The 24,968-nt window shown below is 43.9% G+C and overlaps 2 protein-coding genes across 2 annotated transcripts in view; both read right to left on the bottom strand.

Moving 5' to 3' along the window:
* Window positions 1-10,134, bottom strand: part of E2F2 (E2F transcription factor 2) — a gene marked incomplete at its 5' end in the record, with an annotated part of 41,123 nt that extends 30,989 nt beyond the window's left edge. Inside the window, one exon of the mRNA XM_081334405.1 lies at window positions 9,850-10,134. Within this exon, the coding sequence (XP_081190531.1) occupies window positions 9,850-10,134 (285 nt within the window). The remainder of the gene's footprint in view (window positions 1-9,849) is intronic.
* A 762-nt stretch (window positions 10,135-10,896) lies between these two features.
* The window catches only part of CATSPER4 (cation channel sperm associated 4), a gene marked incomplete at both ends in the record, with an annotated part of 28,296 nt that continues 14,224 nt past the window's right edge, over window positions 10,897-24,968 (bottom strand). Inside the window, 10 exons of the mRNA XM_081334371.1 lie at window positions 10,897-11,045; window positions 11,380-11,642; window positions 15,867-15,953; window positions 16,499-16,539; window positions 16,630-16,704; window positions 18,301-18,348; window positions 20,293-20,325; window positions 20,856-20,894; window positions 21,654-21,728; window positions 22,805-22,967. Of these exons, the coding sequence (XP_081190497.1) occupies window positions 10,897-11,045; window positions 11,380-11,642; window positions 15,867-15,953; window positions 16,499-16,539; window positions 16,630-16,704; window positions 18,301-18,348; window positions 20,293-20,325; window positions 20,856-20,894; window positions 21,654-21,728; window positions 22,805-22,967 (973 nt within the window). The remainder of the gene's footprint in view (window positions 11,046-11,379; window positions 11,643-15,866; window positions 15,954-16,498; window positions 16,540-16,629; window positions 16,705-18,300; window positions 18,349-20,292; window positions 20,326-20,855; window positions 20,895-21,653; window positions 21,729-22,804; window positions 22,968-24,968) is intronic.

The raw sequence follows: 24,968 nt of genomic DNA, 5'->3' as shown, positions 1-24,968 counted from the left end.
AAGTCATAAAAGAGCCAAGGTTGCCTATCCCTGTTCTAGTGAATAAAGAGTAACTGAGCAATTTTGCATTTGCACACCAGCCCAGTCAATAAGGAATAGGACAGAGGAGAGTGAACAGTTCCATTGCTTTGATATGCTTAGGAATAGAACAATCCTTCTACTCCATCTTAACCTGAGCATCTTCCACATGCATGGACCAATTCCCAGAATCCCCTGGCTGTCACATCTATTGACACCAGCCCTGGGGAAATGCCAGAGAAGCTTTACGAGCGTCACATCTCATCAAACTGCGTCAAACACACACTGACCTTCTGCAGTTCTGTGGGTGCCCCAAAAGCACAAATGGTAATAATTGATGCAGCATTTGGCTTCATAGCATAGACTGCTTTCTTAATACTTCCCTCTTTTTTGTGTGTCTAAAAAAATGGTATTTCTAGCTCTAGCACAGAAGCATTTGGAAATGTTAGGGGCAATGCTAAACTCTCAGAAGCCTTAACAATTGATATGTGGATTTCTGCTTCAGGCAAAAAATATATTCATGAGGAAAGGCTCATTCATGACCCCTACCAAAAAAGACATTTTCTTTAATATACTAACCAATGCAAGCCATTGTGGAACACGCAAGGAATGAGCTTACCCTCCTTAACAGGGGAGTTTCCCAAATGCAAAAAGAGTGATGGACTTAGCCCAAACAGTGCTTTTGGTTGAGATAATGGGAGAATAGTTAGATGTCTAAATCTATAGGTGTGTAGGGGGCATGCATGAGAGACTGAGATACATCATTCAGATAGCACTTGAGCATTAAAAGGTCAACTTTTCCCAAACTATTCGTTATAAGCCAGCTTTCCCTAATTTTCCTCTAATATATTGGAACTACAATTTCCATAACTCCAAATTAACATAGCCACGTGAACTGCAGTTCCTGGCATATCCAGAGGCCCCCATGTTGAAAAACAGCAGCTATAAACTATACCCAGAAACCAAAATGGTTGGCTGGATTCACGCAAACAAGCCACAAGCAAACTACATTAAAATTGCCTGTGATTGTGCGAACCCAGTGACAGAATTCAAGTTGTTTGTTGACCTGCTAAGTGTTTCCAGATTATAGCTCCAAAGTCTGAGGGCATGAAGCTGTGGGTGATAATCTCAGTTTCATTACCTTGTTGAACTGGGAAACTTCTCAAAGGGCAATTTAAGGCACTAACTAACCCATCAAAAGAAAGAAAAAGCAGAGAGAAATAGTCGTGACCAGAGAGAAAATCTGACCAGTTGGGCAAAAATGGCATGCAATCCACATTAGATCCACACAGAGCTGGTTAGTCAACCAGGAATTTCAAAAACCAGAAAAGAGAGGAAAAGTGAGAGTTATGTCTACACTAACAGGAGGGCATCTAACTGAAAGTTCACACCTGTTGGGAGGCATCAAACGTCCATGAGGAAAGAAGCAGAAGCTGAGAACTGATTCTGCAAAGGGGAGGCCTGAAGCTTCAGCAGGAGATGGGAGGGTGTCCAGGAGGGGGGAGGGAAAGACTGGTGGGAAGGGAGATCCAGGCTTCCCTGCCAATTAAGCCCACTGGACAAAAAGCACTCAGAGGTTCCACAGAGGCTGCCTCTGACAGTTGCAGAACTTCTTTAGAGATAAAAAGGTAAAGGTTCCCCCGCACATGCGTGCTAGTCGTTTCCGACTCTAGGGGCCGGTGCTCATCTCCGTTTCAAAGCCGAAGAGTCAGCGCTTGTCCGAGGACGTCTCCGTGGTCACGTGGGCGGCATGACTAGACGCCAAAGGCGCACGGAACGCTGTTACCTTCCCACCGTAGTGGTCCCTATTTTTCTACTTGCATTTTTTACGTGCTTTCGAACTGCTAGGTTGGCAGAAGCTGGGACGAGTAACGGGCGCTCACTCTGTTACGCGGCGCTTGGGATTCGACCCGCCAAACTGCCGACCTTCTGATCGACAAGCTCAGCGTCCTAACCCACTGAACCATCGCGTCCCTTTTTCTTTAGAGATACTCCATCAGAAACATTCCTGTAGAGGCAGTCCTCAACTTACGACCACAACTGAGCCCAAAACTTCTGTTGCTGAGTGAGACATTTGTTAAGTGAGCTTTGCCCCATTTTACCATCTTTCCTGCCACAGTCGTTAACTGAATCACTGCAGTTGTTAAGTTACTAACACGGTTGTTAAGTGAATCCGGCTTCCCCGTTGACTTTGCTTGTCAGAGGGTTGCAAAAGGAGATCACATGACCACGGGACGCTGCAACCGTCCTAAATACGAGTCAGGTGCCAAGCATCTGAATTTTGAACATGTAGCCATGGGGATGCTGCAATGGTCCTAAGTGTGAAAAATGCCCCCAAGTCATTTTTTTCCCACCACCGTCATAACTCAGAACAGTCACTATATGAACTGCTGTAAGTTGAGGATTACCTTTACAAAGTCAGACCCCCAAACCAGGGGTCTTCAAACTTGGCCTTTTTATGACTTGTGGACTTCAGCTCCCAGAATTCCTCAGCCAGCATGCCTGGCTAAGGAATTCTGGGAGTTGAAGTCCACAAGTTGTAAAAGGGCCAAGTTTGAAGACCCCTGCCCTAAACTCCACATCATCTGTAATATTGACTTTTCGCAACCTGGGGCCTTTTTGATGTATTGAATTGCCTTTCCCTGCATCCCTGGCCAACATCTGTATCAGGGATGAAGCATCTATTATACAAGGGGTGGGGAACTTGGCTCTTTTATGACTTGTGGACTTCAACTCCCAGAATTCCTCAGCCAGCATGCCTGGCTGAGGAATTCTGGGCGTTGAAGTCCACTAGTCATAAAAGGGCCAAGTTTGAAGACCCCTGATCATCATCTACCACTGACCGTGGGTCTTAAGTATGAAGAACAGTTATAAGTCACCTTTTTCTGTGCCGTGGCAACTTTGAATGGTCACTAAACGAATTGTTCTTAAGTCAAGGATTACCTGTATATTGGACAAGAACAATATAGAAGCAAGCTAGAGGCAGATGATTACATGACTATGGCAAAAGGATCGTTTTACATTACACTGAATGAATGAAGTACTCCTGCATTTTACCAAGAAAAACACATGGACAAACAAGATGAAGTGATTGGACCATCGAGTTCCAGACAATCAACTTCTCAAATTAAATGCCCCACATCATTTATTTATTATTAAATTTATCTGCCACCTATCTCATCATGAGGATACTCTAGGCCAAGGGTCCTCAACCTTGGCAACTTTAAGACTTGTGGACTTCAACTCCCAGAATTCCAGGAGTTGAAGTCCACAAGTCTTAAAGTTGCCAAGGTTGGAGACTCCTGTTCTAAAGTCTCTTGGATGTTCACATATCTAGTTTATAGAATTTCAATATGCTCTTTCCTGGCTGGCTGAGCAATTCTGGGAGTTGAAGTCCACAAGTCTTAAAGTTGCCAAGGTTGAGAAGCCCTGCTCTAGGCACCTTACAACAGTAAAAAGGAAGAAATGAAAAGTGTAAATGCAACAGAAATAAAATAAACAATAACATGAACAATGAAAAAGAAAATGAGAATATATCAGTATTATAACAAAAAGATGGACAGGTTAAAACAGGGGTCTTCAAACCTGGCCCTTTTATGACTTGTGGACTTCAACGCCCAGAATTCCTTGGCCAGCATGCCTGGCTGAGGAATTCTAGGAGTTGAAGTCCACAAGTCATAAATGAGCCAAGGGTTAAAACATGCTACTAAAGGGGAGAACTAACGGTATTTATAATACAATGAGATTAAATTTCCACACAGGAAAAGAAAATATGAAGCCGCAAAAGCAGAATGACAGGTAGTCCTCGACTTACAATCACAATTGAGCCCAAAATTTGAGTCAGACATTTGTGAATTGAATTTTGCCCCATTGTACGACCTTTTTTGCCCAGAGTTGTTACGTGAATCGCCGCAGTTAATTTAGAAACACGCTTTAGTGAATCTGGCTTTCCCATTGACTTTGCTAGTCAGAAGGTCGCAAAAGAGGATCACGTGACCCCTGGACACTGCAGTGGTCATAAATGTGAGTCAGCTCCTGTCTGAATTTTGATCACGTGACCATGGGGATGCTGTGATGGTCCTAAGTGTGAAAAAAGGTCATAAGTCACTTTTTCCAGTGCTATTATAACTTCAAATGGTCACTAAGCAAACTGTTGTAAGTAGAGGACTACCTGTACAGTGGGAACATGGCGTGTATAACAGAACAAAGTAACAGAGTTGGAAGGGACCTTAGAGATCTTCTAGTCCAGCCCCCTGCTCAAGCAGGAGACTCTATGTCATTTCAGACAAATGGTTGTCCAGTCTCTTCTTAAAAACCTCCAGTGTTGGAGCACCCACAACTTTTTGAAGCAAATTGTTCCATTGATTATTCTGTTGGAAAATTTCTACTTAATTCTAGGTTGCTTTTCTCCTTGATTAGTTTCCATATATCGCTTCTTGTTCTTCCTTCGGGTGCTTTGGAGAATAGCTTGACTCCCTCTTCTTTGTGGCAGCCCCTGAGTTATCGGAACACTGCCATCATGTCACCTTTAGTCCTTCTTTTCATTAAACAGTGAAAGAAGCACCCACACAGCGAAATACAAAATAAACTAGCTGCTCATTTAACACCTCAGGCATCAGTGATTTGAAATGGGCTGACATTGGACCCAATCAGAAGATCATGCTCGAGACATGGAAAACAAAGAAGGAACTGCACTTTTTCATAGTCAAGAAGGTACAGCGAACAGGCTATTTGGATATCATGCAGTTAATGATCAAATATCAAACTTCACAGACAATCCTTTAATGTGACATTTCTCCAAGATAATGTTCTAAACCCTGATGCAAAAGAGAAAGTTTCACAGTCAAGTTTTATGGTCAAGTTCAGGAGACATTTTTATGGTCAGGTTCAATCACAAATCAACAGAACATGCAAGCAGGACGTGTTGTTTGCGATTGCAAACTGGAATGCCAAGGCTGGAATCGTAAGGAAGAAAACCTAGTTGGCACTATATTTTGGGAAACAGAAATGAAACAGGAGAACAACTTATCTGTTTTAGTCCATCCAACAATTAGCAATCAAACTGGCTCTTATTTACATGGACGTAAACAGAGCGCATAGAAATAAACTATAGTATCGGTCTCAGGAAATAAGAGAGCTCAGTTATAGCTGTGTGAGGGAACAGATGGAATAGATCACAAGCAAGTTCCAAGCTCAAGTGGTAGAACAAACAGCAGTTCCCACCATAAGATCTTCAGCCATTTTTAAGAATACCAGGGATCTCTCTGAAATCCTAAATTTCACCGATAAGGAGCCAAAGGAGCTGTAGAATGAAATCAAAGACGTTATTAAGGACAAATGTGAAAGGATTCTTCCAAAGGCCAAAAAACTGAAGAAAACCAGGCTCAAGGTTGACTCAGCCTTCCATCCTTCCGAGGTAGGTAAAATGAGGACCCAGATTGTTGGGGGCAATTAAGCTGACTTTGTAATAATGCCGCTTGGGGTGTGTGTGAAAGCCCTAATAAGCAGGCATATACATAGAATGAAGGCTACTGCTAAGCTTGTAAGTCGCCCTGAGTCTTCGGAGAAGGGCGGGATATAAATGGAATTTAAAAAAAAACAAACAACTGGATGTCGGAACAGATGGTGGACATTTTCAAGTCAAGAAAAAAACAAAGCAAAGTTCTTAGGAAGAACTGAAGTTCTTTTGATAATTTCAGAAAAGTGTTGTAAGACAAAAAACAGTACTACAACAATATCTGTAGAGGCAGTGAAGATGGAAACAGATACAGAACAACGAAAAAAGAAGAGAAAACGCAAAGTTTTAGGAAGGAATTTAATAAAGAACAGGCAGTAAAAAACAAGAAAGGTCTTTAAAAAAAAACCATTTTTTCAATTGAAAAAAGAGGTTCCAACCTGGTATGCTAAAGGATGCCAGCGGACAGAACTGATTTAAAAAAAAATGGAAAAAAAGTTGCCAAGGTTGGGGACCTCTGCTTTAGAAGATATTCGCTATCTTCTAAGAACCTCTATTGTTAGAAGATGAAGTTAGAGAAACATTCTGGCAGTCACCAGACTGAAAGGCTACAGCACCTGATGGAACATCTACAGAAATACAGCAGACGGAAGGATCAATAAAGGCTCTAACCCAGCGGTCTTCAAACGTGGCCCTTTTATGACTTGTGGACTTCAACTCCCAGAATTCCTCAACCAGCGTGCCTGGCTGAGGAATTCTGGGAGTTGAAGTCCACAAGTCATAAAAGGGCCACGTTTGAAGACCCCTGGCTCTAACCAAACTATACCGGCAAATCTGAAGGGACAAGACTTAACAGGACAGAAAAAGTCTCTCAATACAATGTGCAAATGATCATACGGGATCCTTAATTCCATGTGCTCGTAAAATAATGCTTAGGCCCGAATGCCAATTAGAACCTTACTCGGAAAGGAAAATACTAGAGTTTTAAATTGGTTTTAGAAAAGGCCCAGGAAGAAGAGACATTTTTGATGCACCCTGGGAAGCCAAAGGATACCCGAAAGAAGTGAATGGGTGCATCACTGGCTGTAGAAAGCTTCTGACTGGGTGACCATGTTAAACCCTGCAATATCCTTAGAAAATGGGAATGCCAGGACATGTCCTTGTCCTTGTGCAAAACCTCTATACTCAGGATGAGAAGTTAAAATCCAGACAAAACACGGTGAAGGTTGGCAAGGATAAGCCAAGGCTGTACGCTCTTCTCTTTATTTGTTCAACCCACATGCTCAATACATACTGAAGGAGGCTAGGTCGGAAGGAGAAGAAGCAGGTATAACCTCTGCTATGCTGATGATGCTACCCCGATAGCCAATAAAGGGAATGCTCCAATAAGTTTGAAGTCCCCATGCAGAAAGACCTCACTTCTGTTCAGGCAGCCAACACAATAGCTCTGTGCCTGGTTCACACATCTTAAGATATGGAGCTTAATTGCATTTGGCTTAGCCTAGTTCAGTGGTACCTTGGTACCCATTGTTGATTCATTCCAAGAGGCGTGAGTACCAAACATGATGAGTACCAAATTTTTCCCGTAAGGAATAATGTAGTGAGTCATAAGGCAGGTTGACATTGACAAGTTCTAGTTTTTACTTTGAGTACTGGAACAAACTTTGCATGTCGAAATGCGTTGAGTTTCAAAGCAATTGAATATCAAGGTACCACTGCATAACCGAGTTCTGTAAATTCCGTCACAATGGTTTGCAAACTATGTTTTTTTTGCTTAACACAATGAACTCAATTTGTCGCAGGGGTCACACACTATGTCAAGTATCATGAATTACAAGAATCATGAGTCTAGATGGCTTTCAAATGTTGATGAATAAAGTTCTTGAATAAATCACAGTAGGCTATGCATAAGGGACGCGGTGGCTCAGTGGGATAGGATGCTGAGCTTGTCGATCAGAAGGTCAGCAGTTTGGCAGGTTGAATCCCGAGTGCCGCGTAGCAGAGTGAGTGCCTGTTACTCGTCCCAGCTTCTGCCAACCTAGCAGTTCGAAAGCACGTAAAAAAGCAAGTAGAAAAATAGGGACCACTACGGTGGGAAGGTAACACCGTTCCGTGTGTCTTTAGTGTCTAGTCATGCCGGCCACATGACCACGGAGACGTCCTCGGACAAGCGCTGGCTCTTTGGCTTTGAAACGGAGATGAGCACCGGCCCCTAGAGTTGGAAACGACTAGCACGCATGTGCGGGGGAACCTTTACCTTTTTACCCTATGCATGTACAAGTCAAAATCAAGGCAACAGCATAGTTGCTTGATACAATATGTAACTCTAGAGTGGATTAAACTGCTTGCTTCCAAGAAGGCCACCTGTCCTTCTGCTCCAGGAACCACAGCTTTGTATTGGTCAAGTCCCTTGGTGTCTTTCAGATCAACCACTTAGGTAGAAACCCACGCTACATTTCTAAGATAGAGTATTTACTCTCAAAGGAACTGTGAGAAATGGGGTGTCTTGCCAGCTATGATTGGACTCAAAGCTCTACAATCCCAAGCCAGCCTGGTTAATAGTCAAATATGAGGGAAGCTGAAATACAACCACATATGAAGAACCATGTATGGCAGTGGTTCTCAACTTTTTCTTCACCACGGACCCCCCCCCCGCCCCTTTAAATACTTTTTGTGGCCAAAGAACATGGCTACAGGCCTCCAAGATTTAACCCATAACATTTATTCAAGCCTTCACAAACCCCCTGCGATGACATTGTGCCCCTTCCCCAGAGGTCTGGAGACCACAGGTTGAGAACCACTGATGTATGATATCCTTTATCCCTACTTTAAATAAGTTTCCCCATCCATTTTCTAGGATAATGCATCCAGAGATCTTATGGCTTTTAGACCTTGACAATTAGCAGTACTACGGTCTTGAAAATAAGTTGGAAATTCTTTAGAAAGCAACCGTCATTGTATCTTACATGTAAGCTTTCTTAGAACCTCTGACTGGCCAATCCAGAAAATCAGAAGAGGATCCACCAAGACCTTGGCCTTCTCCAGCATCTGTTCTGGTCAGCTTAACACTAACACCTTTTGCAGCACTAGGTGAACTGTATTCCATGTTGCTGTTCTTCTGATGTCCAAATGTAACCTCATTCTAAAATACAGTAGAATGTCAGGGTGACCTGTTCTTTATCGCTGGGCAAATCCAGACAATTGAGTTTAAGAGCAGGCAGCCCTTACCACTTGCCCAATTATTTTAGGGTATTAGCAACCTCAAGTCTTTAATAAATGGGAGAGAAACCAAGCTTAGATGTTTGGCAAACTAGACAATCTGAACAGTCTGTTTTTTGTCTTTCATTTTCCTTTCCTTAGACCAGGGGTCTTCAAACTTGGCCCTTTTATGACTTGTGGACTTCAGCTCCCAGAATTCCCCAGCTAGCATGCCTGTGAATGGCACTGTCGGCTTAATATTCTTCTTCTTTGTATTTAGAAATAACCTTTCTTCCCTGGTATGTATGTATATATGTAAGTATGTATGTATATATGTATGTATATATGTATGTATGTATATATATGTGTGTGTATGTATATATGTGTATATATGTGTGTGTGTGTGTATGTATATATATGTGTGTGTGTGTGTGTATATATACACATACACACATACACACACACACATATATATATATATATATTATATATATATATGTGTGTGTGTGTGTATATGTGTGTGTGTGTGTATGGCAGAATTACAAATTCCTCTAATTTGTACAACAAAAAGGAGAAGCAAATACATCTTTTTGAGTATTTGCACTGAATGCTTCCCTATCTCCCTCTTCTCTCGCCTCCTCCCCACCAGCATAAACCCACAAAGGATGAATGAATGCCCCAACTCAGATTTCTACAAGGTGGTCTCGACTTTAAAACCGTTTTGATAAGGCCCTGAACTGCAGAAGGACACAAGAGGGGGTCTTCATCCAACATCTTAAACCAGGCTGAATTCACCCCGAAAGCTAAACCCTAAAGGAGGCTTTTACAAGCTTTTATAGTTGGGCTCCAGCAAAGCTTTGTGCCGTGAAACAAGCCAGCTCAGTAGACTGGGTCAACCTTATGGTTGATTGGGTTGAAGCGGTATGCCAAGCCATGACTTATTGGTGATTTGGGAGCATCCCCCAAATTGGATGGGGTGACCCCAGGCAATCACCCCAAATCAAATAAACTACACCATGGCAAACAGGGCTTGCGCGAACCCAGGCCCTGTTTCTGGATCTGGCCAGGTTGGCATAACAGTTTCCCACGGACTCCCCCAAACTCAATCCCCACCCCCAAAGGAACAAAAAATTAGTGACAGTTATCAAACAGAGGGCAGGAAAAAAAAGAGAAATTACCGGCAATTTTCCCGTGGAGGACGATGGCATGCTTTTGATCTCAGGTCCATGAGGGGTGGCATAAAGGCAACCGCCTCGAGGTAACGGAGCGACCACCGCAGTTTGGGGGTACACCTGAGCGAAATAGGCTGCGGGGAGAGCCCGCATCGGAGGGCTGGCGAGGTCGGCGACCACCAGCTCCGCGGAGCTGTCGACAGACATGCTTTTCTTTTGTGACTGGTGGGGGACGAGGGAAGGCGCCCCTCGGCCGGGGGCGGAAGGCCCAGCTTTGGGGAGTCTCAGCATGGCCTTCCTCCGAGAGGCCAGGCGCAACCAGGAAGATCTTGGAACTCCAGCAACGCGTGTCGGGACCGACCGGGAGAGGTACAATGGGAAAAGTCCTCCTAGCCATTTAAAACTGCCATGGGGGGTGGGGGGGAACTACCCAGGATCGGCCCCCTAGGATACAGAAGGGGGAGCAGAAAGAAGAAGAAAAAAGGAGAGAGGGGTGGGGGAAAAAAAAGTCCCAACGAAAACGAAGCGAGGTTGCAACGTAGCGTGGGAGGCTTCGTTCACACAGTCCGGGTCTCTTCATCCACGCGGCTGGCCAAAGGCTCTTTTTTCCTTGAAAGAGTCAGCCATCGGGGTCCCTGGCTAGTTCCTCTGCCTTCCCCCAGCCAGCCAGCCCCACCGCCTCTTCTCTCTAACCACGCCGGTTGGGCCCGGGCACCCCAAAACAAAAAGCACCCCAAGATTTGCGCCTGGCTTTTCCAGAAGGGACTTTCCCGGGAGTTCGGCTGCAAAGTTGCAACTCGGCCAAGCTCATGCCCGCCACCCGCGCCTCTCCTGCAAAAAAGCTTATGTGGCGGCGGCGGCGGCAGAGAAAACGCAGCGTCGGATTGAAAACAAAAAGGCTCCGGGGGGCCTCTTTTTTTTTTTTTTTTTTGCAAAAGGCCCGAGGACGGGGTCGGGTGGGCGGCGGGAGGATTCGCCCCTGCCCTCCGATCTCCGCTCCTAACGTCTAGCTGGCAGGCCAGCAAGGCTTCGGAAGCACCAACCGGGCAGGGATCAAGCACCAGCCCGGGCCCTGAACCCGACGGGGGCCCTGCTAGCGCCTTTCACGGACTCCTTCCAACTTGCAATGCTCCTTCGGACTCCCGGCTGGGCTGCTGCAAGTTTCCCGGGCTCGGCCAAAGCTGCCGGGGCCAAGGATGGATCTGGATTGGGACAAGAAAAGACCCGATGGCTGCCCAGCCCTTTCTCTTTCCGTTCCTCCTTCACTCGCTTTTTTTTTTTTTAAGCGCCAAACTACGTGCCGCGAAATTCGGATCTCCCGCGGAAAAGGCCGCGCTCTCATTGGCCCGCGCAACACCAGCGCGTCCCCGCCCACCGGATTTGATACATTTTGTACCGCGAGGAGTAAGACCGGAGGTTCGGCTCTTAAAGGGGAAGCGCGGCGTGGCCCCGGCGCTGCACGAGGCTCCAATGGGCCTCCGCCTGCCTTGCCCCCCGCCCGTCGGGGAGCGTGGGCGGAGCCAGGCAAATACTGACCCTGGGATGGCCCTCCTCGCACGCTCTTTCTGCTCTGTGGCTTAAAGCAACGCCCGGGGAAGCGGAGGAGCCTGGCTTTGGCAGGTCCTCCGGCCGGTGACCCGACACCGGAGATGGCGTTGGGCGGCTCCGGCTGCCAGACACCGTGGACTGGGTTCGTCGTGTCTTGTGAACGGGGCCAGCTGAGCCTCTTGTTATCCTGTGATCTTGGAACAAAGAAGGAGCCGGCGTGGAGCCATTCTTGGATGCATTCAGGCAGCGCGCTAAAATGCAGAAATCTAACTTAATGTGGGTTAGAAACAACTCAGCCTCGTGTGAATGCACTTATTGCCGTTCGGTTTTCTGTTTTGGGGTACGGTGGGTTTCAGCCCAACGCCAAATCATGCTTTTGTCTGGGGACCCAGTTGAATTGCTGCCCTTCCCCCCTTAATAATAATAATAATAATAATAATAATAATAATAATAATAATAATAATAATAATAATAATATAAAGTTGGAAGGGACCTTGGAGGTCAGCTAGTCCAACCCCCTGCTCAGGCAGGAAACCCTATACCATTTCAGGCAAATGGCTGTCCAGTCTCTTCTTATAGGCTGCTATTATTTGCTGTACCCTGTAGCGTGTATTCAATGGAGCCCGAGGGGACAGTTCCCTAAGCTGAACATTTGGCTGTGTTCATACAACGTATTCATCTTGGTTACTTTATTAACCCATTTAGAGCAGGGGTCCTCAACCTTGGCAACTTAAAAGGCTTGTGGGCCTCAACTCCCAGAATTCCTCAGCCAGCTGCTGGCTGAGGAATTCTGGGAGTTGAGGTCCACGAGTCTTTAAGTTGCCAAGGTTGAGGACCCCTGATTTAGAGAACAGGGTAAGTTAAAACGGATGGATGGATGATGTGCTGTCAAGTTATTTTCAATTCTTAAGGACCACACAGATTTAAGACAAAAGACACTCCAACGTTTAAAAAGTAGACTGTGCTAATGCCAAATGTCTATGGAGACTTTCAGATACCAGATCATGGTTCTCCCAAAGGTGCTTTTTTCAAAAGCCAACAAGACTTTCTTGGTTTTTTCCTTTGAAAACATTTTGGTTCTCATCCAAGAAGCTGCTTCAGTTCTCAGAAGAAGCTGAACTGAAGAAGTTTCTTCAATAAGAACCAAAATGTTTTTAAAGGAAAAACCAAGAAAGTCCTGTTGCCTTTTGGGGGAAGAGCACCTTTGGGATGTGCTAATGCCACTGCTTTCACTATTACGTGTATTGTCTGAATAGTTTTGTCAGAACAAATGTGCCACCAAAATCTACTTATTGCAAGCACTTGAAAAGAGGGGCCTCTTTGCAATGGGACGAGGACTGACATAGAAGGTTGAAATTTATCTAATATATATGGCCAGCCACCTCATATATATGACTGGGCTATTAAAATTAGGATAAAACCACCAATAATTTTTTTTAAAAAAATTGCTTCAGTTGCATGGAATAGCTGCCAAGAACATTCACAAGATACAAATCAATCTTGGGATGGGCTCACCCACACGGCCATATTGAGCATCGGAAGAGAATCTGCTTAGGAACAGCATAGATCAGGAGTGTCAAACTGCCGGCCCACGGGCCAGATGCATCATAGCGAAACCACACCCGCCCCATTGCTGGCAATGGAAAAAAAGTTGTGATACGTCTGGACACTGCGATTTTGACACTCCTGGCATAGATTCATCAGTGTTTCTTCCTTCTGCTGCTAAAGGGTTTTTCGGCAAAAGTGTTAAACTCTGACCCAGTTAGGTTTTAATAGTTTTACTCTTATCTTGAGTAATTCATATTTGGGCTTGCACAACTATTACAGAAATCGTAGTTTGCAAACCTCAGCATCTGGCTTCATATAAAATCCTATGCTGGCATTAAACAAACCATATTATGTCTTAGTGCAAATGTGTAAACCTAGTCTAAGACAAGCCAGAAATCTAGAGATGTTACAGACCACATCATAGCTCCTAAGCCCAATTATTTTCTCCGTGAACTGGTGTAATTCCCTTTGGGTGCTTTCCTGGGTCTCCTGTAGTCCTTATTAGGACTATCCATTCCATGACTTCATCAAGCTATTATAAGGGTAGAGATGTGGATGAAGTGTTAAATCTCTGGATGATATGGAACAGCATTAAGAGGCCCAGTTTGCTCTAGTGGCTAAGGTACCAAGCTAGAAAGTGGGAGACCCAGAGTTCAAGTCCCTCCTTAGCCATAAAAGCCAGCTGGATGCTTTGGGCCAGTCACTCTCTCTTAGCCAAACCCACCTCACAGGGCTGCTGTTGGGGGAAAATAAGAGGAGGAAGTTATATTGGATACATTTGCCTCCTTGAGTTATTTGTAATAATAATAAAGGCAGGACATAAAGAAATTTTATGTCATGGAGGAAATGCAATTCTCTCCCTAGAGCAAGCAAGCACTTTTCCCTGTTAAACCTCATCCGGCAGTTCCATACCATAATTGGAAACGTTTCCTGGGCATTGGTGCCAAGCCAAGCAAAACAAGATGGCCACTTTTGGAAGCAGAGCTTGGAGGGGGTCTTCAATGCACATGTGACATATTAAAAAAATAGGCATGGCTGCCATCTTGACTTTTATTAAGCACAAGCTGCAGATGCTTGTGTGTGTGCGTGTGTGCATGCTGTTTTGCAAAGTCCCAAGCATCAATCCTCCAGAAATTAGCCAATTTTGATAACTCTCCCTGGCCCCTAAAGATGGTGCAAGAGCTGGCTGGGAATTCTGGGTGTTGTAGACCACACATCTTAACAGTTGCAAAGTTTGAGAAACAGTGATGTAAATAACCTGGCAAACATCACAGGCTAAAATGACATTGCTGCCCTCTGCTGGATATCTCAGATCCCTGTCAGACATGGTCTCCAGAGAGCACAGCTTCCCATGACTGCTGTCACTTTTCTGCTTCCCCCACTTTTTCAATACCAGGCTGAATATTGTCTTTGATACCTTTGGAAATTGTTTATTGGTTTTTTTTAAAAAAAATCTTCAAGTTAATTAATAACTTAACAAGTACCTACTTAGGTTTATCCTTTGTTTTTAGTATGTTGCTGCTATGTTGTCCTTATTATATATTAGATTAGAAGTTATGTAATTTCAATTTGTTTTATTCCATTTTTATCATAAATGTATCTTTAGCTGTTAAGGCAACTTGCAAGTTAGTCAGATAAATCAGAGCAAATCAATTAAATAAAACTGAAATAATACAATGAATTGAAGTCTTCATTAAAGATGTATCTCTTCTCAAGCATCAGTTTTTCCAGGATACTGTAGGTAGTAAGAAATAAATTATGTTAGTCAAGAAGCTTATATAATCTTAAATGGATCCATAGACTAATAGATTTCCTTTGATGAAATAATCTAGATGACCCCATTTCTAAATAGCTACAGAAATATATTTCCTAATATCAATTTGCCATGATTTGAGTTCTCCAGGAAAGCTCTGACTAAATTGGGATAGCCATTTTTGAGTAATCCTGTTTTAAAGTCGTTAAAGCTTGTTTCAGTAGGTCCGGGTGCCACCTAATTAACGAAGAGTGAAAGATGCCTTTAATAGCATATATGTAAACTGACGTCAGTGAATCAGGATGTGACCTGAGAATCTCCCCTAAATTGTTTGATGATTTTAAGAGAGAAAACCGACCCCATTTGCACAGTATTCTTAATTTAGTAGCTGATTTAGCCTATTGGTTTTTGCACAAGGAACTGAATCATAAACTTTACTGGAAGGGCTAGATTAACATAACATTAACATAAGCCATAAAAGCCAGCCAAGATTAAAATTAACCCAGCTTCATATATGGACAAATACAATTGGTAGGACTGCGATCTGAAAAAACCCATGTATGCAAAGACATTTTGATTGTTAGGAACTTCAGGGATGTGCTAATGTGCATACATATAAAGAGAGTCCTCAACTTAGGACCACAGTTGAGCCCGAAACCTCTGTTCCTCAGCGATGCAGTTCTTAAGTGAACCTTGACCCATTTTGCAACTTTTCTTGCAGCAGTTGTTAAGTGAATCGCTGCACTTGTTAAGTTAGTCAAACGGTTGTTAAGTGAATCTGGCTTCCCCATTGACTTGGTTTGTCAGAAGGTGTCTGCAAAAGGGGATCACATGACCCCGGGACTCTGCAACCGTCACAAATATGAATCAGTTGCCAAGCATCAGAATTGTGATCATGCGACCCTGGGGGTGCTACAGCAGTCGTAAGTGTGGAAAATAGCCATAAGTCATGAGACACTTTTCTCAGTGCCGTTGAAACTTTGAACGGCCACTAAAAACTGTTGCAAGACGAGGACTGCCTGTATCTACAGGCACACACAGAGACACACCAATGTATCCAACAAGTATAAAGCTTTGAAGTTTTTATAGCAGAGTAAAGCTATTTGTAGTTTCCATTTGTTGGTTTCCAGTTCATAGACAATACAGGCTGAGCTTGTATTGACATTGCCAGTACCATGCCAACATTGGTACTGACAGGCAAAGAATTTCCCGCTTTTCTAGAAGTTCTTGTTCAATTTGTGGAAAGAATTTTCTCAAGAACCTAAAGACAATTTTTGAGCAATCCTCAATCACAGAATGGGCCCATCTTATACTTGACTAGATACAAGGTGGTCAAGATATTCTACATCCTATACTGTATTTGTATTTCAGTCTGTTTAGTTATAGTATTAATATTATTTTCCACATTCACAGGGGATTTTGAAACTGAGCATGGTTATGCCCAGGGCTTTTTTTGTCATAGAACCCCCAGAACGGAGTTCCGGCACCTTTTTTGGATGGAACCTTGTAGGGTAGGCAACGCGGGTTGTATGATGTGTGTGAGTTCTGGCACGTTTGAAGACCTCTGGCCTAGAGCATATGGTCTCTGAGTCTTCAAACTTTTGCTATACTACAATTCCCAGCATCCCTCATTGTCAGCCCTGCAAGGATATAAATGCTGGTTTCTCCAGCTAGGTTTTAAAGCTTTACCTGGGTCACTCAGGCTTCTGCTCTGGATTACTTGCTAGCTGGTGGGGGCTGAGGATGGGGAGAAGAAAACAAAAGATAAATTATTTGGCCACTCTGATTTGGAAAGAAATTACTTACTGATGCTTTCTGTACTGATTCTTGTCTTCGCTACTTCCAGACTGGCGGGGGGAAATCAAAAAGTACAACATAAGTGGGAAATAGGATTTTAGGTAGTGTCAACTATCTTCAGTACCCTTCTAATGTCTTACCAGATTGTCTGGGTATCTCTGGCTTTGATCTGTAGATCTTCCATTGTGTTGGCCAGAATCCATAGGACTTTCAGTCTAAAGAAGGACAGACAAAGAAGAAGATACAAATCAGGTGGTGGTTCTAACCTGGAGGATGTACGGGATCGGGGGTGTCTAACCTTGGTGAAATTTAATAGTTTTAACCATGAATATGGATGCATTATTTTAAGGATTACTTGTAAAAGGGCAAAAATCACCCACAAACCCCTCCTTCCACACAGCCATAAAGGTGGCCCCATGTCTGGTGACTTCCTCCTATTGTCAGAGGATAATAAAAGCCGTGGTGGGGCAGTGGTTAGGATGCAGTATTGCAGGCTAATTCTGCAAGCTGCCAGGGGTTCGATCCTCACCAGCTCAAGATTGACTCAGCCACCCATCCTTCCAAGCTTGGTAAAATGAGGACCCAGATTGTTGGGGACAATATGCTGCCTCTTTAAACTGCTTAGAGAGGGCTGTAAAGCACTGTGAAGCGGCATAGAAGTCTAAGTGCTATTGTTACCGCTATGTTCTGCAATGCTTAGGGGGGAAAAATGAGTCCCCAGATTTTTTTTTAAAAAAAAAACTATTCCCCTCATACAATCTTACCACCTTTGACTTCAAGGTATCTCGGTGAGTCATTCCTGCAGGCTAGCAGAGAGAAAGATGGGGGAAAATAGTGAGTAGGGAAACTTGAGTTGTCAAAGAATACCTGTTGCATTGTAATTGTGTTACAGTATCCCTTTGTCAACACTTTCCCCACCCCAGGTACTCAGTGCGGAAGAAAGAATTGTGTTTATAACCAAACATTGGAGATGGCCCTGTTCACAGGTCCTTGGTGCTCTTTGAGCTTGGTTGTCGCAGATGTTTCATCACTTTGCAGATGTTTCATTACCAAACACCAGTGCCTCTCTTGCTAGCTCCTTCTCCTCTTTCAAGATAATGAGCTTTCTCTTTTTCAGCCAATGATGTCCCTAGTATTCCGCCATCTTTTGGGGATTGTGTGGTTGTTTACTACCTTGGACATCAACTAAAACACTATTCAATAGTATATCCAATTTCAAAACCCCGCTTCAAACATGCATAAGAGGAGCCAAACAGCATTAAGAGATTTGCAGAGAATAGACTGGATATAAGATCCGTATAGTCAAAGCGATGATTTGCCCAGTAATAATGTATGGCTGTGAGAATTGAATCGTATGGAAAGATTGGTGCTTTAGAATTGTGAGGTTGGAGAAGACTCTTGAGCGTCCCTTGGACTGCAAGGAGATCAAATCGGTCGATCCTAAAGGAAATCAGCCCTGAGTGTTCTTTGGAAGGAGAGTTACTGAAGCTGAAACTCAAATATTTTGTCCACCAAATGAGAAGAGAGGACTCCTTGGAAAGGACTCGGATGTTGTGAAAGATGGAAGGCAAAAGGAGAAGGAGACGGCAGAGGATGAGATGGTTAGATATTGTCATCAATGCAATGAACATGAATTTGGGCAAACACCAGGAGACAGGGGAGGACAAGGGGCCCTGGTCTGCTACAGTCCATGAGGTCATGAAGAGTTGGACACAACGTAGAGTTTGAACAATAAAGATTGTATATGTGTGTGGGTATGTACCTATTGAGGGACATATACATGCCTAGATATAGTGCTATTATTTCCTTACCGAAGTTGTCCGACGAAATTGGAGCTTTTCTGGATAGCTTTCTGTCACCTGGAAAAACAAAGTGTCAAGCATCACAATAAAGCGAAGACAGTCCTCGACAAACAAACATTCACTGAGCACTGACTTACAACCGATCCTCACAGTTAGAAACATCACAGAACCCCCACGGTCACCTGATGAATATTCAACCGCTTGGCAACCAGCATGTATTTAGGACAGTTGAAATGTCCCAGGGTCATGTAAATGCCATCTGCAACCTTCCCGGTTGGCTTCGGACAAGCAAAGTCAATGGGGAAGCTGGATTCTCCTTAACAACTGAGTGACTCATGTAACAACTGCCGTTATTAGCTTAACAATTGTGCCAAAAAAGGTCAGCCAATCAGGCACGACTTACATGAGCACCATGTTGCTTAGCAATAGAAATTCTGGTCCCAATTGTGGTTGTACGCTGAGGACCACCTGCATAGCTGTGCTACAGTTGGGATAGATTGTCTTTTGTCGGACATGATATACTTAGCTTTAATCTTGGGTACATTTTTAGTGTGTTAATGCATTGTGCAAATCAGTAAAACAGATCAACTTTTTAACTGGGTTAAGTGCACTCTATGAACCCAAATGTTAAGAGTAGAAGCAAACAGGAGAGAAAAAGAGGAAGGGATGTTATGTCTTTATCAAGAAAGCATCCTCCATATCGAAACTAAGGATGTTGGGAATTATCGTCCAACACATCTAAGAAGGTACCAGGTTGGGAAGGCAGATGCAGAGGAGAAGTTTTCTCCTTTGTTCCTTCTTCTCTGTCCACTATATACAGTGGTAACCTGGTACTCAACTGCTTTGAAACTCCAAATTTGGTGGTCAACACATTTTGACACGAAAACTTTGTCCCCATACTCATCGTTTGTTTGGTACTCAACCCACAAGCTAGAACTTGTCAGTGGCAGCTGCCTTGTGACTCACTACATTATTCCTTATGGGAAAATTTTGCTTGGTACTCATTGTTTTTGGTACTCATCATGCTTCCCGGAACCAATTAATAATGAGTACTGAGGTACCATTGCACTTGAGAATGCTTTCAATCCATGTCTTTGACTTTTGGCACGAGTCTGTAAAGCAAAGTGCATATCTGAAGAATCCAAGCTCCATGTGAACCCCTGAGAGCCTCTGTGATGCCGTTAGGTTAGAAGCGAGAAGACCTGGGTTTTAGTCAGCCTCAACCATGAAACTCATGAATGATTTTAGAGAGTCACTCTTTCAATTCAACCTATTTCACAGCTGGTTATGGGAGGGTTTAGGACTATGAAGCCACCTTGAGCTTCTCAGGGAAAGATAAGCTAGAAAGCCATAGGAGGTGGTGGAGGAGAAATCCCTCCTCACCCCAAAGCACCAAGTAGGGACCTTAGAGCTCCTCTAAGAGGCCAAGGACAGACTTATCTTTTATTCATAAAAGATTTAGTGAATCAATGCTCAGTGTTCTCAAGCTAGAGTTAATGAAACTCAACAAGTTGAAAAATCCCTGTGTCATCATGAACATGCACGGAACATCTATTTTGAGAGACTGCATTTCATCTAGACCAGACATGTCAAACACAAGGCCCGGGGGCCAGATCCGGCCCGCGAAGTGGTTTCATGTGGCCCGTGAAGCCATCCTGGAAACAGTGAGGGAACGGCCTCCACTGCCTTGGCCCTGGCCCAGAGACCCTCCTTCTGCCAGAGACCCTCAGATCTCTCCCACTCCTGCCCAGGCCCCCATAGGCACCCTTGATGCGAACGATGTAGAGCTGGCCATGCCCACCCAGTAGGCCATACACACTCTAGCCACGCCCACCCAGTAGGCCACACCCACCCAGGCCAGACCCACCCGGCCCCCTGAGGGCAACTGCAATGCTGATGCGGCCCTCAATGAAATTGAGTTTGACACCCCTGTTCTAGACCTAAGCATGGTGCGTCTCTCCCACAATGACTGAAGGGCGAGCCACCCCGTGAAACTCTTACCGAGTTCCTCTGCTGTTTGTCGAATTTTGCTGGCTAGAGAAGAGAGAAACAGTGAAAATGAAATTGACAAGTGGCAAAGAAGAATGGTACAAATGAGACTTTTCTGGAAGGATGAATCCAGGGCTTAAATACTACTTCCTATTTCACCTCTTTCCCAGGTTTACATGCACATTTTCTAAAATCCATCCACTTGTATTCCAAGTGACTTACAAAAATCTAAAATTCAGTAAGAAAAACCAGCAGCAACCGACCAAACATCCATTCATTTCTTATGGAAGAAGGAATGGCAAAACATGGGGGAGGGGTGAAAAAAGGGCTTAGCCTAGAATCCCTACACAGCCACAAGCAAATTAAGTCCAACCCTCCCTTTATCTAACTGTAACCAGGTGCTAACTGTTGAAAAGATTCCTGAGCAATAAATCAGCTTAACTGAACCTTCATCTGCCTTTGGATGCAGAAAAATGGACAGCTTCTGATCTGCTGTGTCACCAGCTTCATTGGGCTTTTTGCAGACCAATAGGAGAAAGGCAGAAATAGCCCAAATGTCAGTCCAATATTCTTACCAAAGTTTGTCGGCGGCCTATTGTTACAGATTCGTCCAGCTGCAGGGTAGGAAAAGCAGAGAACACGAGATGTCAGGATTTAACGTGAAGTGTATCATCCTAATGCTCTCCACATACTGTTTGGTGAACAGGACCTGGATGAAACCTTACACACACTAGGCACGTACAGAGTCCCGTCTCCTTTTGCAACCCACAAAAGCTCCTTCTGACCACAGTCATTCATCTTTCCCATTGTTTTGAGGCACAAAATACAACATCTGTAAATGCAAGCACTACAGTATATTCAACATGGTTTAAAAAGAGAAAAAATATTCCCCCCTCAAAAAAAAACCCTACAAGTGCATTATTCACTTTGAATTATTTCCCCACCCATTGTGACCTTTGCCAGAGGTATCTGTAGACGCCAAAATGTGATCATGACACAAAGTGTCATGAGCTGCCCAGAGTCACTTGATTGAATTGGGCAACTATAGAACATGAATGGATGGATGGATGGATGGATGGATGAATAAATAAATAATAAAAAATAAAATAAAATAAAATAATGTGAAGTGAGGTGATGATACATGTGACATGAATTGTCCCCTAGAAGATGCCCATGGCCTTCCTTCTCCCCCCAAAAATAAGGTGTAACCCCCAGGCACCAAAGGGAATTTCATCACTGCTTTAGGAACTGAACACAAAGACAGAGTCATTATAGAATTAGAGAGTCCTGGCCAACACCCCATAGGCTGATACACATTAGCCTGTGCCAATGTGAATTGAACCCAGGGCAACCAAGCCCACTCTTCTACTTACTGCAGACTGTCGCAAGGCTCTCATGGCTGCTGATTTTACCTCTCCTTTCTGGTACTCTCTATCAAGTAAGTGTGACTGTGCAAGAAAGATACCCAAGGGGGAAAAGGTGAGCAAGGGATCCAAGATGATATAAGTGATGCATTTATGAAAAATATAACTGCATTTTTTATTCTGAAGCCCCAATGGTTGTGTTCATGCAACACACTGAGCTCCTAGAAACTATATAAATACAGTACAGTATAGCACGGGTCCCCAACCCCTGGTCCGTGGACCAGTATCGGGCTGCAGCATGCCAGCAACTTGTCTGCAAGACAAGCAAAGCTCCATCTGCAGGATTCAAGCAGCACACAAAACCACACACCCTCCGGTCTGTGGAAAGACCTCTCTCCACGGAACCGGTCCCTGGTGCCCAAAAGGTTGGGGACCTCTGCAGTATACGACAAAGTATATATATTGAACCAAGTAAGATATAAACCCAGTGCCTACATTAGCACGTTATAGCTGGTTAGCACTAACTAGGGAGGTAAATTGGAACAGGCAGTCCTTGACTTATAACCATTTCTTTAGTGCCTGTTCAAAGTCACAGTGGCACTGTAAAAAGTGACTTGCAACTGGTCCTCACAGTGTCTGTCTAGAATCCTTCCGATCTCTTGATCAAAATTCAAGTGGTTGGCAACCAGCATGTATTTAAGATGGTTGCAATATCCCAGGGTCACTTGACTGTCATTTGTGATCTTCCCGGTCAGCTTCCAACATACAAAGACAATGGGGGGTGGGGGTGGGGAGGGAGAAACAGATTCACTTAATGACTGCATGATTCATGTAACAACTGCAGTGATTTGCTTAATAAGATGACAAAAGTAAAATTGGGTAACAATTCACTTTACAAACTCCTTGCCTAGCAATGGAAATTCTGGTCGCAATTGGGGTTGTAAGTCAAGGACTTTCTGTATATCATGTGAATTTCCAGTTGCAGTTTCCCAACCCCCTGAACTCGTGTGTGGTACAATAGATGCACACATCTAGAAGCTGAGTTACTTCAGTAACTAGCTGTAGGTAATGTGTAGTCTCAGTTGTTAAATAATGTTTCTTGACCATGGGTAAATTACTTGCTCCCAATATAATCATTTGACATAGGATTGAAACTCTACCTTCTCCAGGTTCATCAGCGTAGAGAGAACATCACCAGTCTTTGCATAAATGGTATTGTTGGCAAACATTGTTTCTGAAATGTTTGCCCCACGGATGTTTCGTAGAACAATCTCCTGCTCCTGTTCTACGTTGAATTTGAGGGACCTCACCTCCTGGACTATTCTGTGGAGATCAAAATCCAAAATCAAATAAACCTGGGGATGATTTCCATGAATTACTTTGGCACCAAGCAGATGTACCCTTGAGCAATGCTTTGACATTTTAAAATAGACTTGCATGTCTAGAGTAGACCGTCTTATCCCTCTCCTATGACTCATTACCCATGACCACCTATGTAACATCCCTCAGTTCCATTTCCACTGCTAAGAAGAACTCTGATGTCAGTTGGAATCAACAGTGTGTGTGATAAAGCACGTGCTCCTTATAATGTGAAGATGTCTACAAAAGAGACAGAATTTGAGCAACAGAAATTAATCTTACCAACATGACTTCCAATCAGTTAATTAGAGTTCATGGCAAAAAGAATACAGCAAGCTTGTTCGGCAGAGATCTGGCCTGAATATTCACATATGGAGCTGGCCGTGGTCCTGTTCTCCTTGGAGCAAGCTCAGATGCATGTTGAACCTTCCCCAGACCCCTCACCCCCTAGACAAGAGGGGATTCATTCCCATCATGCCAGCAGAGGAGGCATGCTATGGGCCCCGTCAGCCCAATTATTCCGGCTGGTGGGGTCCAGGAGGAGGGCCTTCTCTGCTGTCGCTCCTGGCCTCTGTAACATCTTACACGCACCCCATGGAGGTTGGCCCCAACCCTCCTTTCCTTCATAAGAGTCTCAAGACCAAAGGGGAACAGCATGGTGAAGGGAGTTGATTGTCCCCTCTATTTGTTCTGGGAGCTAAAGGGCAAAATTAAAAGATTAAAAACTCATGTCAAATCTAGATTATTGAAAGATAGATTATCATCCTACGTTTATTTTTCTGCCATTCCTTCCTTGTGTGTAGTAGCAAAGGGGAAGTATTCATCTCATCCCTAGAAAGAAGGCGGCAATGGCCAATCACTTTTGGAATCTTGTCCCCAAAAGACATCAGCAGGGACCAGTCCAGGTAGCTGCCAGGAGTCAAAGGCACAAAAAAACTTGTAATATACCAAGGCGTGCCCTTTTGGGAAGGGGAGGGGAGGGAAAGAAGGAAGAAAGGAAGGAATTTTAGATAGAAAAGATTAAATGACCAGTAATATATTTGGAAATTACTGTTATTTTTTTTAATTCATGTCCCCATTTTGGAGGGAGGGAGGGAGGGAGGGAGGGAAGGAAGGAAGGAAGGAAGGAAGGAAGGAAGGAAGGAAGGAAGGAAGGAAAGAAGGAAGGAAGGAAGGAAGGAAGGAAGGAAGGAAAGAAATTTTAGATAGAAAAGATTAAATGATCAGTAATATATTTGGAAATTACTGTTATTTTTTTAATTCATGTCCCCATTTTGGAGGGAGGGAGGGAGGGAGGGAGGGAGGGAAGGAAGGAAGGAAGGAAGGAAGGAAGGAAGGAAGGAAGGAAGGAAGGAATTTTAGATAGAAAAGGAAATTAAGTGCCCAGTACAGTTATATGTTTGGAAGAATATTACTGTTATTTTTTTTTCCAGTTCATATCCCAACTTCCTGCCATGAAGGCTAATGGTAAAAATATTAAATAAAATTAAACCTAAAATCTGGGTTTACATAAACTGAGCTTCATGTTGTGATTAACTAAATATAACTACTGCATTTACAGGTCATGATATATCCAGTTCCACAGATCTCAATGTAGTAATCAAGTTGTGGCATGACTGCACTATAGATAACTGTTGCTAGCTGGCTACATTAGAATACCGTATTTTCTGGCGTATAAGACAACTTTTTAACCCATGAACATCTTCTCAAAAGTTGGGGGTCATCTTATATGCCCAGTCGTCTTATACGCTGGAAAATACTATTCACCTCTCTGATCTTTTCTCTTTTCTGCTGGACGGCGGGATCGCTGGGTGAATGGAGGTAGGTGATGGCGACCCGTGGTTAAGCGGCCAATGGCGAATGGGTGATGGAGGGCAAACTCTTGTCAGCTCCTGGGGCGGCTACTGCAGCCACCGCCGTTGCTCTCTGTAGGACTGGCCATGCTGGCGCTTCCAATGCTGGCTG

The sequence above is a fragment of the Vipera berus genome (assembly GCF_964194415.1).
Source record: "Vipera berus genome assembly, chromosome: 9".
Taxonomy (NCBI): domain Eukaryota; kingdom Metazoa; phylum Chordata; class Lepidosauria; order Squamata; family Viperidae; genus Vipera; species Vipera berus.
The sequence above is the reverse complement of the archived record's forward strand: the minus strand, read 5'-3'. Positions and strand labels throughout refer to the sequence as shown.